The sequence below is a fragment of the Chaetodon auriga genome, chromosome 18 (assembly GCF_051107435.1).
Source record: "Chaetodon auriga isolate fChaAug3 chromosome 18, fChaAug3.hap1, whole genome shotgun sequence".
In the NCBI taxonomy this organism is placed as follows: Eukaryota; Metazoa; Chordata; class Actinopteri; order Chaetodontiformes; family Chaetodontidae; genus Chaetodon; species Chaetodon auriga.
The window spans coordinates 22,737,659-22,752,649 of NC_135091.1; the positions used below are offsets into that span (position 1 = coordinate 22,737,659).

General features: G+C 42.2%; 1 protein-coding gene across 2 annotated transcripts in view; it reads right to left on the reverse strand.

Annotated features, from left to right (window-relative positions):
- Positions 1–5,543: 5,543 nt before the first annotated feature.
- cgrrf1 (cell growth regulator with ring finger domain 1) overlaps positions 5,544–14,991 on the reverse strand; it is a 32,632-nt gene continuing 23,184 nt past the window's right edge. The window contains exon 6 of one of the 2 annotated variants that reach the window (XM_076756824.1): positions 5,544–9,736. In XM_076756824.1, the coding sequence (XP_076612939.1) occupies positions 9,425–9,736 (312 nt within the window). In that variant the 3' untranslated portion in view covers positions 5,544–9,424. The remainder of the gene's footprint in view (positions 9,737–14,991) is intronic. The other variant, XM_076756825.1, reaches the window with a different exon arrangement.

Below are 14,991 nucleotides of genomic sequence, written 5' to 3' on the forward strand. Positions count from 1 at the left end.
TTGCACAGGTACAGCAAAATTGAGGTAGAACTCTCATATCAGTGCACAGAAAATACTCCACTAATGACTGCATTTATACCGTCTCTCCAATTCATTTTCTTAATCATCCTCATCACAAATGTGCCTAATAACATATACCTGTATATGTGATAAATAAGAAAAGGCCTCAATTATCTGTTTCCTGCTGAAATCTGAATATTGGCTCTGTTTCCATACAAATATCAAATTTTTGTTTGCTGATCAGTGTGTCTGTGAAATTTGAATGCAAGTTTTTGATCCAGCCAGACAGATAGCAGGATATTTATACTCTGAGACCCTCCCATTACAATGTCCATTCAAAGTGGCAATATTCAAACCACTGTCCACAATATCTATGGCTCTAGAGAATAGCATATATCGAGTCTTGTTTGAATTCAGGACCAATTCCAAATGAAAAAATGCATCTTGCAATTTATCAAAGGCTTGTAGGATTTCAGTGGCTGAATGTGTAGTATTAGCAAAACAGTACAGAACTGTACAATCCACACAAGAATGGGCATTACAGTTTGTTCAGGGAGATGTCATACCATTAATAGAAATTGTGAACAAGACGGAGCCCAATATTGAACATCGTGGGAATGCCCTTTCACAGCTGTCACAATACAGAATGATCATTTCCCAAAATCACAAATTGCTGACAGGCAGTCCTGAAGCCATGTACAGGACTAAGAATCAGAACCAATATAGGAGCAGAGCATGATCAACAGTGTCAAATACTTTCATCAAATCAGCAAAGAGGGCAGCACAAGATCTCCCCATATACAGAGGATTTGTTTTTATTTACATTTACTGCTTTCCAACTACGTCATAGTTGGCCTTGCTTTTCTCAAGGAGGATCATTTATTTCTGAGTTGTCTAAAAGTAAGCAAAAGGGCTGCTTCCCCAGTTCACCTCGCTATAGCCCAGTCTTTTCCCCTGACCTTGAACATCATTGATATATACATATATATAAGTAAGTATGTATGTATGTATCTCTCTCTCTCTCTATATATATATATATATACATATATACATATGTGTATATATGTGTTTGTGTGTGTGTGCGCGTATATATATATATATACATATATACACATGTATATATATACATATGTGTGTGTGTGTGTGTGTGTATATATATACACACACACACACACACACACACACGTATATATACACATATATATACGTATATACATATATGTGTGTGTGTGTGTGTGTGTGTGTGTGTGTATATATATATATATATATATATGTGTGTGTGTGTGTGTGTATGTATATATATATGAGAACGGGGGTTCTTCTTCCTTTCATCAACATCATCAACTTCCTTTCATCAACTCAAGAGGACAGAGTACAGATACACATAACCATTTTCCGTGGACAGTTTAAATTCTTCTTTATTCACTCTGCTACAGTAAGGATGGGATCGACGTGTACTGTATACACCAACCAGTCATAACATTATGACCACCTGCCTAATATTGTGTTGGTCCCCCTTTTGCTGCCAAAACAGCCCTGACCGGTTGGGATATGGACTCCACAAGACCCCTGAAGGTGTGCTGTATCTGGCACCAAGATGTTAGCAGCAGATCCTTTAAGTCCTGTAAGTTGCGAGGTGGGGCCTCCATGGATCAGACTTGTTTATCCAGCACATCCCGTAAATGCTCGATAGGATTGAGATCTGGGGAATTTGGAGGCCATGTCAAAGCTTCAAACCTCGTTGTTGTGCTCCTCAAACAATTCAGAACATTGGCCAAAGCATCACACTGCCTCTGCCGGCTTGCCTTTTTCCCATAATGCATCCTGGTCATATGTTCCCCAGGTAAGCGACGCACACACACCCAACCATCCACAAGACGTTAAGGAGATGTGATTCATCAGACCAAGCCACCTTCTTCCTTTGCTCCGTGGTCCAGTTTTGATGCTCACATGCCCATTGTTGGTGTTTTTGGCGGTGAGCAGGGGTCAGCATGGGCACCCTGACTGGTCTGCAGCTATGCAGCCCCATACACAACAAACTGCGATGTGTTGCAGCAGTCAGAGACAGGCAGACACCAAGACTTGAGTGCAACAATTTTATTGGACGTTGGACTACTTAAGATCAACCTCAGAGCCTTGTTGCTAGTTTACTAGTCAACTGTTACAATACATCTGATTAACAGACCAGAAAAAGAAAACTTCTTCTTCTACAACTTTTTGTCCTTGGCGCTTGCCACACACTCACAAGCACCACCTTGTAATGAAGACTGCAGGGCGCCTTACCAAACTCCTGGGGCCTGTTTCACAAAGGAGGTTCAACAAACTCCGAGTCTAATCCTGAACCCTGAGTTGATCTAGCCTGAGATAGGAAACTCCGAGTTTTCGGTTTCAGAACAGGTGATTTGAGTTAGTTCAATCAACTCAGAGTAGGTTAACTCAGAGTTAAGCGCGTGCACCACGACTATAAAAAGCCAACATCAATGGAGCCCCGATTCGACGAGTCACCATGGCGACGGGGAAGAGGAGGGCTGCGTTTTTTTTTACCCCACTGGAACTCGAACTCTTAATGCGCTCATACGGCGAATTTGAGCATGTATTTAGAAAAAAGTGTAACACCGCTGCAGCTGCAAAAGAGAGGGAGGCGGCGTGGGGGAACATTGCTGCTCGGGTCAATGCGTAAGTTTAAACGTAGTCCTTTGCAATCACAATAATATTACAGGGGAAAACTGATTGAATGGTAGCTCATTAATTTATTTCATGTAGGTGCAATCCCGCGGGGGAGAAGTGCACTTGGCAGCAGCTCAAGATGAAACATAAAAACATCGTTCGAACAGGTAAGACACGGCATAATTTAATGGGGGTACCTCATTTTGATCATGTGTTATATTGTAAAGTAAATATTAAGTGGCTGTTTGACTGTGCAGTTGTTTTATCACCAACATAATGCTGCGCAAAGAAACGCAGCGCAACACACAATATCTGCTGGGATGTGAGAGCATGACTCCGGCTGGCAATGTTGCAGATGTAAAGACGGATTAGGTTGTGTATGTAGATGATGGACTGTGACGTCAATTCCCTGCGCAGTAATGCTGCACCTTCATCCACGGGATCGTTGTCAAAAAGACATGTTAGAGAAAAAAGTGCCTACTGACTGATTTTTTTTTTAAATAACAGACGGCAGAACTGTGTTATCCCAAAACTCGCCTGCAGACGAATGAATGAGGAAATCAAATACCGTGTGCGGAGAGGGCGGAGACAGAGAGAAACTCGAGGTTCATTGAGAAAAACCTGGTCCCGACCAGGTTAGGTTCATAGAGTCTGTTACTATGGTAACTGACCGAGAGCTTAAGTTACCTCTCTCTGTGAAACAGGCTAGAGTTACCCCTCTTTCTCTGGTTTGAGTTACCTCCCTTTGTGAAACGGAAAACTCAGAGTTTCCTTCATTTCAGGCTTAACAAACTCGGAGTTTTCACTAAACCTGCTTTGTGAAACGGGCCCCTGTTGACTAATTCTTGTAGTCCTGTAAAAAACATCTTGAAACAAAAAAGACAATTTCACCCTTAACAAATAAATGTTCTGAAACAAGTTACATTATCCTAAAAATAAGATTTGTTGAAAACAGTAAAAAAACAAAACAAAACACAACAACAACAACAACAACAACAACAACAACAACAACAACAACAACAACAGTGCAGTAAAAAATACTCTACAACCCAAATAACAAACATGAACAGTCCTTCAAACCATCAGTCAATCTGTCACTGATGCACTGTGTACTCTGACACCTTTCTATCAGAACCAGCATTGAGTTTTTTGGCAATATGAGCAACAGCAGCTCCCCTGTTGGATCAGACCACACGGGCCAGCCTTCGCTCCCCACATCCATGACTCTGTCACCGGTTCACCATGGATCCTTCCTTGGACCACTTTTGATAGATACTGACCACTGCAGACTGGGAACACCCCACAGGGGTGCAGTTTTGGAAATGCTCTGACCCAGTCATCTAGCCATCACAATTTGGCAATTGTCAAACTCGCTCAAATCCTTACACTCGCCCATTTTCCTGCTTCTCACACATCAACTTTGAGGACAAAATGTTCACTTGTTGCGTGCTCGAGTCGCAGCTCAGGTTGAAAATTACAGACCAGTTTCACCCCCCACTTTCCTTTCCAAGACTTTTGAGCACACAGTCTTTAATCAAGTCTCTGAATTCCTTTCTGACCCCGTCCTAGTCAATCCAGTTTAAAACACAGACATTCTACAGAAACTGCGTTCTTATCTGTAGTGGAAACACTACGATCAGCTAGAGATACTGGTCACTCCTCTGTTTTACTATTGCTCAATCGGCTGCCTTTGACGAGGTTATCCACCAAATCCTCCTCTACACACTGGCTGAGCTCAGCTTCTCAGGATCTGTTCTCCTTTGCAGTATTTTGGAGATGAGAAGTGTCTATATTCCACTGCTTGTCCACAGGGGTACCTCAAGGGTCTGTGCTTGGACCCCTTCTCTTTTCAATATACACCAGCGCACTTGGTGCAGTCATCCCCTCACATGGTTCTCATACCATTCATATGCTGACGATACCCAGCTCCTCCTTTCATTCCCCACAGACATCACTGATATCTCGGCATGGATGAAGGAACGCCACCTTCAGCTTAACCTCTCGAAGACTGAGCTCCTTGTCATCCTGGCCAGTCCCTCTATACAACAACAGATCACTATCCAGGTTCCACATAGGCTGAAGCCCAGTCAAAGTAGACTCCTCATCAAACGTTCTGTCCTCCTCTGGCTACAGTCATTGGTGCAGGCCTGCTTGGTGCTCTCACAGCCTTGGAGGGAGAGCCTGCTCAATCAGAGGTCTCTGGGGAATACTGAGTGTAGGAAAGGAATTCCCTTTCTCGCTGGTAGCCATTTTTGGATTGGATGATGTAGGACGAAGGTGGTAAAGGAGATGTCTCACTCACACTCTGTGGCATCTCTTCATCAGAACCCCAGACATTCAGGTCTGAAGGAGCAGACAGCATCCAGTTGCTTGGTTCATAGTAAGCATAAACTCCCCCTGCAAGGCTGCACAGCCCAAGGAAGAAAACCTACACTAGATGGAACAGGCCTGTCACCAAAGCTCAAGCTTGGAGTGTTGCTGTAAGAGACAGGTCCATCACCAAAGCTCAAGCTTGGAGTGTTGCTGTATGGGACAGGTCCCTCACCAAAGCTCAAGCTTGGAGCACTGTTGTAAGGGACCAGTGTCATGATTGATGACCAACTAACTTTTAAAGAGCATGTGGCCTCTGTGGCTTGGTCATGCCAATTTGCCCTGTACAACATCAGGGAGATCAGACCCAGTCCCAAGTTCCCTGTCAGCAGTTGAAATGACACTGCCCTAGTGGACCAGTCCATAGCAGTTAGCTGATGCTACCACAGACTTGTGGTCGATTTTCCAACAAAGCAGTTTGAAGGCTCCAATCCAAATCATGTTATGTACCAAATTTATGTGCACTCATTGAAAATTCCAATTCATCATAGAGGTTTCATACCTTAAGGTCACATTCCGAAAGTAAACAACTTTTATTTGTAATTCTCTGCATTTTGGCATCTTGTATAATAATTGCTTATGATACAGCCCAGATTCTTTTAAATGCATGAAAACACATTACACATTTACATTTACTTACCACCAACAATGAAAGATTATGATAAACGATGCATTGTTACATCAATACATAACTAACATACAATGGTAACTTCTGAAACTGAATGAATTATTATAGCATACAATGGGTCCTTACTACAGATGTTTGAAAATATGTTGTTTATATTTTGGCCCAGGTTCATAGAGAATTCAGATGTTCTGAAGACACAGTTATGCAGTGTATATAGGCTATATGATGGACTGGGAACCTGTCCATGGTGTTTCCCTGCTTTTTCTTTGCTGAGACTGAAACCGAATGCATTACTCACTAGCCTTAGAGGCCACAGTGTCCACAGTAAAAATGCTTTGACAGAACAAACATGCTGGTAACTATGTGTACCGCCTTACTGGTAGGAGAGCTAAAAATGTATGTTTGGGTGGTGCTACTAGAAGAAAGACCACGGGTTCATTCATATCAAATGGGTTTGGGTTTTTCCTTTAGAGAGCAGGAAAGTGCTCAACAAATTTTCCATTACATTTTGATAATTTTGAAGGTTCATGATTAGTTTCCATACCACATTTCCTTCAGTCAGGCCAGTGACTCGATGCAGTATCCAATACAAGTTGGACTAGGATCACAATTCAAAATAAACACAACATAAATACAACAGACATATTTCTGTAAGCCTTTAAAACTCCACATGGATCATCATTTCCTGATCACCTGTGTGATGGCCTTTGCAGTGAGTGGCACCCTTTACTGAATACAAGTGATTACCCATGTGCTGATGAGTCAGTATCTTTTTTTCTTGAGAGCTCACAGCTGCTGATGTTTTCTCACTCATAAAAACATGAACACATGCATGTCAAATTAACTTTCTGTCTTTTTCAATCTTCCTCAGAGTTCATAGTTATTAGTTACCATTTACAAAGAGTCAGATTAAAAATTAGGAACTGACTGGCCTGTCAATAGTGTGCTGGTCCTGTTAAAGAGGTCAAACCTTCATATTCTAAAACAAATACATCACAAAATGGAGTAATCAAAACTAATAATCTTTATGTTGTAGTATCTGTCTGTTTTGATGTAAACATAAATACAACTTCATTTCTTCCTCTATGGTCTTGAGCTAATTGCCTGTGTCATGTAGCAAATTTCACAAAGGATTAAAGTAAGAAAATCATGCAGGTTTCTCTCTTTTGCCACGACAAGCTGATAACTCTGTGTTTGGTTTAGTGCCTGGATTCAATGATGGCAGCCTCTGTGTATCATCGAGCTCATAATATACACTATATGGCCAAAAGTCAGTGGAATCCTTACCAGTTATTGAATTCAGGTGTTTCTATTCTCATTTCAAACAAGTGCATAAAATCCAGCCAATAGCCATGAAATCTCAGATAAACATTTAGAATTTAGAATGGGTTGTAAAGAGTTCAGTGATTTTTCATTTGGAAGAGATTAAGCGTATACCTGCTCTATAAGGTATAAAAGACTGGAAAAATTGTGAAATGCTAAAAGAAAACACCTGGTTGGATATCTCACAATTAATTTGGTTAACTGACAGCAGGTTAGTCACATGATTGGGTATAAAAAGAGCATCCCAGAGAGGCTGAGTCTTTCTGAAGTAAAGATGGGGAGGGGTTCACCACTCTGTGACAGACTGTGCTGGAAAATAATTACACAGTGTCCCAGCTTTTTTGAAACAGTGTTGTACAACCATATTGCATTAAATAGTTCATGTGTTTCTGTGAAATTAACCAGTGTCTGTGTTTGTGGCTACTCTGTAGCAGAGCTGTAACCATAGATGCAATGGTTACAGCTCTTATGTCTCTGCTGATGCTTTAAAACTAATTTGTGAACTGTGATGAGTTTCAAAGGAACAATGATCTGTAAGGAATGCTTTCTCCACTTAATTAAAAGCATTCAACATTTTCTGGTCCATTATGTCTGAATAAAATTTGTTATGATAAATGCCAGCTGTCAGGTTGTACATGCATGCTGCTCACTCTTTTATTGAGATCATTTTCAGGGACTTTTCCAGGACATTTTCAGTGATGATCAAGCTGGTATGGCAGACAGGGATAACACTACAAACTAATATGTTCCTCTGTGTGGAAGCCTGATTTAGCTGCTGCTGCTGCTCTCTTCTGTGCTCTATGCTTGGTAAGAGATATGTAAATAAAATGTATCATTATAATTATTAATGTCTAACCTGAATCCCTTTTTTCTTACGAATAATATTAACCATTGCTGCAAGAACATCAATAACACACACAGCAGCCTACTATGGGGCTCAGGAGGTAGAGCAGTTTTCCATTTATCAGAAGGTCCGTGGTTCGATCCTCGGCCTCAGCAGTCTCCGTGTTGAAGTATCCTTGTGCAACATACTGAAGCCCAAATTGCCCCTGTTGCTGTGCCATTGGTGTGTAAATGGTTAATGCTCATAACAACCAAGTTACCATTGTATGAATGAATAGGTGACTTCAGACTTGTGTTGTAAAAGTGCTTTGAGTGGTAGTCGGACTAGAAAAGCCTACGGAACTTTACAGAGATTCAGTTGTTTGACCACACTACACACTGGCCCCTTTAGTATTAATATCAAGTGGAGTCTTTATCCAACTCTGTCAGCAATGCCTGACAATGCCATGGGAAACCACTGCTCCTAGCCAGAGCTTAATCACAAACCTTAAACCTCTGCAAGCAAAACAAGCTAGCAAGCTCAGCACTTTCAGCAACTGTATCAAATATGCTATCCAATTTAACACTATTCAACCATTTAAAATAAGTTGGAAAGAAAGCAACGTTAATCTATAAACCTGCCAGAGTTACCAGCCAGCAGTGACAAATATTTACATCTGAAGGATAAAAGGATAACATTATTTCGACCACTTGTAACGTCATCCATCTTGCATGTGCTACCATGTGACATAACTGAGAAAATATTATTCTAAATACTCTCATCCATTAACTATCATTGAAACATTCATATGTTCCTGAACATAACGTATCTATTTTAGGTAGCTCTGAGAGATAACTTTGTAGTTCATTCTCAGCTACAGGAAATAGGATAATGTTGGAATAATTTTCCAGGACATTTTACTTTTTCTCCTATTTTTCATGTGTTTTCCATGACTGAAAAATTGTTTCCAGTTTTTCCAGGACATGTGGATACCCTGACATGGTCAATGCTGAAAACTGCGTAGCGCTCATACATCATCATATATATGTACATTATTTACCATGGGAATGAGAGCAGTTACATTCATGCTGTAAACAAACATTTTATGCTTATATTATTTTTAGATGACATTACTCATGAAAGGCCAGCAGCAAACAGTTAATGTTGAAATAATATTAATTTTAAGGCAGAAATATGGGTTAAAGTGATGCACAACACCCAGGCAGTAATCCCTGGATGTTGTGCTTCAATTGTCGCTCTGTTCTGTCACTATGCAGACTAACAAACACTTTGTATGTGTGGTAATGTTCAATATTGTTCCAAAATGAAATCACAAAGGAAATGAATGCATACTGTACACTATTAATATGTAGGTATATAGTGTATAATGTATACAGTTAGTCTGTAGAATGTATCTGGGTAACAGCATATGACTCATGTCAAAGCAAAGATTCGAAGAAGCGAAGATTGCCAGTGACCATGTGTGGACAGTCTAACAGACCAGTGAATCACATTAAATGATATCTCTGCTGTTATTACTCCCTATACCTCATTCATTAAGCAGTCTTGCTCCATATCATTTCTTAAATTACATTCACTGGTTCATTATGGGGTCATTGCTCTGTCGTTGGTCCCTGTGTAAGGGTGAAGGACTCCAGGACGAAGGCCCTGCAGATGGGGCAGTGCTGAAAGTGTGACACACAGCTGTCACACACACAGGTGTGTCTGCAGGGCAGCAACACCCTATTCACTGCTGCATTCTGACAGATCACACAATCTCTGCCCCTACCCTCTGACCAGTCCTCCTCCTCCAGCAATGGACTCTGCTCCACTCTGCTGGTCTCGTCGCTGGTTTCCAGTTGGGCACTCTGCTCTGAGTCAGGAGGCCCACACGCCCCCACACTGTCAGCTGACATGAAGAGAGGCTGCAGGAGACAGTTGGCATGTTGTTCTCACAGTAGATACTTTGAACTTGCAATATGCTTACAATGGCTCCATTCCATTTTGGCCCCCTAGTTTGTCAGAATTGGCAATAAAAGGATCCTAAATGGAATGTGAACATCATCACTAATTTTACACATCAAGATCAGTTCACGGTTCACAAGAATTACCACTCAAACATTACCATAGTACAGTCACAGTAGAAAACCTGTAAACTAACATCTAAACTGGAGGTTTGGAGTTTGAAACATGTGGCTGTTTATCAGACAGAGTCTAAAAAAAGAATCTCAGTTGTATGATTGGAAATGTAGTATCGAGGGTTGGGCAGTATGTAGACACTGTGTGAACAACGTGTTCACTGGTAGAGATTTGGCGATACCGTTTCCACAGTGGGAGCTATCCCTTAAGCCATATTTACACACTGTCAATCATAGCGTATGCACTGCTACCCTGATACACAGCGAGTGAGTGGGTGTGATGATGAGATGTATTTGCTTTGTACTCTTTTCTACTTGCCTGTATATTTCTTTCCACTCTTTTGTTGATATTGTGGAAATGTTCAAATACATGTAGCATTGATATAAATGCAAAAAAAGTCAGTTTTAGCCCCTCTACCCCTTGACTAAAGTCAGAATGTGTCTGACACATTCAAATGTGCTACATGTGTGAAAGATTAACTCTGGAAAATGGCTGGACCTAATTCTGCGGACAGTGTCTGGAGTATATACGAAAAACAGCTTTGTGTCTTGGCAATAGCAATCCAGCTCCCCCCCTCATGAGAGGGTGGGAAGCAGACTGCTGCCCAAACCATGTGACCTGGGAGTGACAATTGGTGGCGATAATGAAAGAATGTTAGTTTAACTGTTTTGAGTATTTTAATCAAATCAAATAAAAAATTGTTGGAACACCCCCTACAATGATTTCAGTTATGTCAAAATGTCCACCATAAGAGGCCTATTGAGTTGTTCCTTCTTACCAAACTTCCCTTTGAAACAATAACAGCAGTCTGTTGGGCAATTTGTCCACGTAGATGTTCAGTTAACTTTTTAGGGTTTTTTTTTGTTTGTTTGTTTTAAGTTTATCTTAATTCAATGCTGACATGTCCATAAGTACATAAAATGATTATTGGCTGCTATAATTGTTCCTCCTGTCCATAATAGCTGTTTTTATACTTGTAGTTTGGTTCATTTGGTCCGGCCTTTTACTTCTGATCTGTTCATGAGGGCTTTTTAAAAACAAACCAAGAGCTCTAAACATAAAGTTTACAGACTGACACTGGGCAGTTTTGGTGATGGTCATCCTGCATCAACAGCACTACATGAACCTTACAAAGGGAAATCACATTCCAGTAAGTGAAAGCAAGTCATGCAGCACTTTAATGCTTCTTATATGTAAATTGCAAATGAACTGATTATGTACACTACCAGAAAAAAGTTTGGACACACCTTCTCATTCAATGGTATTTATTTATTTATTTTTCTTCATTGTACATAAATATTGAATACATCCAAGCTATGAAGGAAAACATATGGAATTATGTAGTAAACAAAAAAGTGTTAAACAAACCAGAATATGTGTTATTTTTTAGATTCTTCAAAGTAGCCACAATTTGCTTTGATGACAGCTCTGCACACTCTTGGCATTCTCTCAATCAGCTTCATGATGTAGTCACCTGGAATGGTTTTCCAACAGTCTTGAAGGAGTTCCCAGAGGTGTTGGCTGCTTTGCCTTCACTCTGTGGTCCAACTCATCCCAAACCATCTCAATTTGGTTTAGGTCAGGTGATTGTAGAGGTCAAGTCATCTGACGCAGCACTCCATCACTCGTTTTCTTGGTCAAATAGCCCTTACATAGCCTGGAAGTGTGTTTGGGGTCATTGTCCTGTTGAAAAGCAAATGATGGTCCCACTAAGTGCAAACCAGATAGGATGGCATGTCATTATGAAGTGGGTGTGAGACATTGTCCAAGATAGTCTGTAGCTTAGTCAGCATCCTCCTCTCTGACACCACCGTCAGAGAGTCACACTCCATACCCACAACGTCACTGGCCTTGCGGATCAGTTTGTTGAGTCTGTTGGCATCCGCCATCCTCAGCCTGCTGCCCCAGCACGCAACAGCATAGAGAAAAGCACTAGCAACCACAGACTCATAGAAAATCCTGAGCATAATCCAGCAGATGTTGAAGGACCTCAGTCGCCTCAGAAAATAGAGATGACTCTGGCCCTTCCTGTAGAGAGTGTCAGTGTTCTTTGCCGAGTCCAGTTTATTGTCAATATGTACCCCCAGGTACTTGTAGTCCTCCACAATGCCCACACTGACCCACTGGATGGAAACAGGGGTCACCGGTGCCTTGTACCAGTTCCTTAGTCTTTGCCACATTTAGTTGCAGATGGTTCTGCTCACACCACGTGACAAAGTTGTCCACAGCAACCCTGTACTCATCCTCATCACCCTTACTGATACATCCAGCCATCACAGAGTCATCAGAAAACTTCTGAAGATGACAGGTCTCTGTGCAATAGTTGAAGTCTGTGGTGTAGATGGTGAAGAGGAAGGGAGAGAGGACAGTCCTCTGTGGGGCCCCAGTGTTGCTGACCACTCTGTCTGACACACAGTGTTGCAGGCGCATGTACTGTGGTCTGCCAGTCAGGTAGTCCACAATCCAGGACACTAGGGGGGCGCCGACCTGCATTGCTGTCAGCTTGTCACCCACTAGAGCTGGACAAATGGTGTTAAATGCACAGGAGAAGTCAAAGAACATAACCCTCACAGTGCTCGCCGGCTTGTCTAGGTGGGCGTAGACACGGTTGAGCAGCGGATGATAGCGTCCTCAACTCCAAGTCGGGGCTGATAGGCGAACTGGAGGGGGTCCAAGAGTGGCTTGACCATGGGCCGGAGCTTCTCCAGAACGAGTCTCTCCAGGGTCTTCATTATGTGTGAGGTCAGTGCCACAGGTCTGTAGCCCATTGAAGCCACGGACCGTGGCGTCTTTGGCACAGGAACGAGGCAGGACGTCTTCCACAGCATGGGGACCCTCTGGAGACTTAGGCTCATGTTGAAGATATGGATCCACATGGTCCAGGACAGGCAGCAGAGGAGTCGGAGGAGGGATGAGCTAGGCCTGAAGTGTCAAATCTATTAAAAAAAAGATTCAGTTCATTGGCCCTGTCAGTGCTGCCTTCAACTCCTCTGTTGTTGCTCGTTCTGAAACCAGTGATGGTCCTCATACCACTCCAGACCTCTCTCAAGTTGTTCTGCTGGAGTTTCCACTCCAGCTTCCTCCTGTATTTCTTCTTAAGCCTGGTTTACGCTTCTGCGTCGCGTCGACCCCGTACCTACGCCGTTGACGCAGATCCCTACGCGGACCCTACGCCGTAGCCTGACGCGCACCTCCAAAAAAATCCTGACGTGAACGTCGAGGACTGTGATTGGTCCGTTCAGAACGTAATTTTCGGTTCAGTCGCAGCCCTATGGTCGCAGCACAACAACACCGCCATTTTCAAAGTTTCTGTGGTGAGAGCTACAAGAAAAAATGGACCAAGCCGAAGAAAGAATTATCGAGGAGGTACGCAAGTACGACCACCTCTACAACTCCTCTTCGCGGCAGCAAGAGCCCCCCGAAACCATACAAAGACACAGCCACACCCCCCTAGCGGCTTGGCGGTGAATTGCGGAGCAACGCGTTCCCTCGACGCAGAACTATGAATGCTCAGTGACGGCATCGGGTGTACGCTGTAGGTACGGCGTCGCCGCGACGCAGTAGCATAAACCAAGCTTTAGCCTCCTTGATTTTCACCTTCAGTTCCCTCTGTATTGTTCTCACCTCCTCCCTGTTACCAACTCTGAGAGCCCTCTTCTTTTCATTGAGAATGACTTTGATGTCCTTTGTCACCCATGGCTTGTTATTTGGATAACAATGGATAGTCCTGGCTGGGACAGTGGAGTCCACACAGAAAGTGATATAGTCTGTGATGCACTCTGTGAGCCCATCAATGTCCTCCCCATGCGACTCACAGAGTGCCTGCCAGTCTGTCACCTCAAAACAGCCCTGCAGTGTCTCATAGGTCTCTGACCATCTCCTCACTGTCCTTGTGTGTCCTTGTATCTGAGTTCTCTGAGTTATCAGGTTTAGTCCTTAAAACAGATTAAGTAATTAATGGAGGTGACTTTAATGTACATGTCGACATTGATAATGACAGCCCTAATACTGCATTTCTCTCAGTAGACTCAGTTGGCTTCCGTCAGAATGTACATGAACCTACTCACTGTTTTAACCACACCCTCAACCTTGTTCTGACATATGGCATTGAAATTGAAGACTTAATATTCTCCTAACAGAATCCTCTTTTAACAGACCATCATTTAATAACTTTTTGAATTCATATTACAAGACTACCCACCACTAGGCAAAATTCCTATAATTCCTATACCAGACTCCTGTCTGATAGTGCTGTAGCTAAATTTAAGGATATGAGCCCATCAGCTTTTAATTCAATGCCATTTCTCAAAACAACAGAGGACTCCTATGCTAACCTTAGTCCCTCCTGGTCAACCTGGTTGATAGTACTACAGGTTCATTGCATATGACACTTGACTCTGTTGCCCCCCTAAAAAAAATAAGATAATAAAAAAAAGATAATACAACAGAGGAGGTTAGCCCCATGGTATATCACTCAAACCCACAAATTAAAGCAAACTTCATGAAAAATATAAAGGAAATGGCCTTCTACCAATTTGGAAGAATTTCGGTTCGCCTGGCAAGACAGTCTTAAAATATACAGGAAAGCCCTCTGCAGTGCTAGGGTAGCCTATTACTCTGCACTAATAGAGGAAAATAAAAACAATCCCAGGTTTCTCTTCAGCACCGTAGCCAAGCTGACAGAGAGCCATAATTTAGTTGAACCATGTATTCCTCAAACACTGTAATGTTTTGTCCTCAAACACAGAAACCGTAGAAACTTGTCGCAGTTTAAGACTGTTTTTCACCAGACCAGACCCCCATCCCAACTAAGCTGCTTAGAGAAGTTTTACCTTTAATTAGCTCTTCCTTATTAGATATGATCAATCTGTCTTTATCAACAGGCTACGTACCACAGTCCTTTAAAGTAGCTGTAATAAACCTCTACTTAAAAAGGCTTCTCTTGATCCAGGGGTTTTAGCCAACTATAGACCAATATCCAACCTCCCGTTTCTCTCAAAAATTCTTGAGAAAGCAGTTGCTTATCAGCTGTGCGACTTTC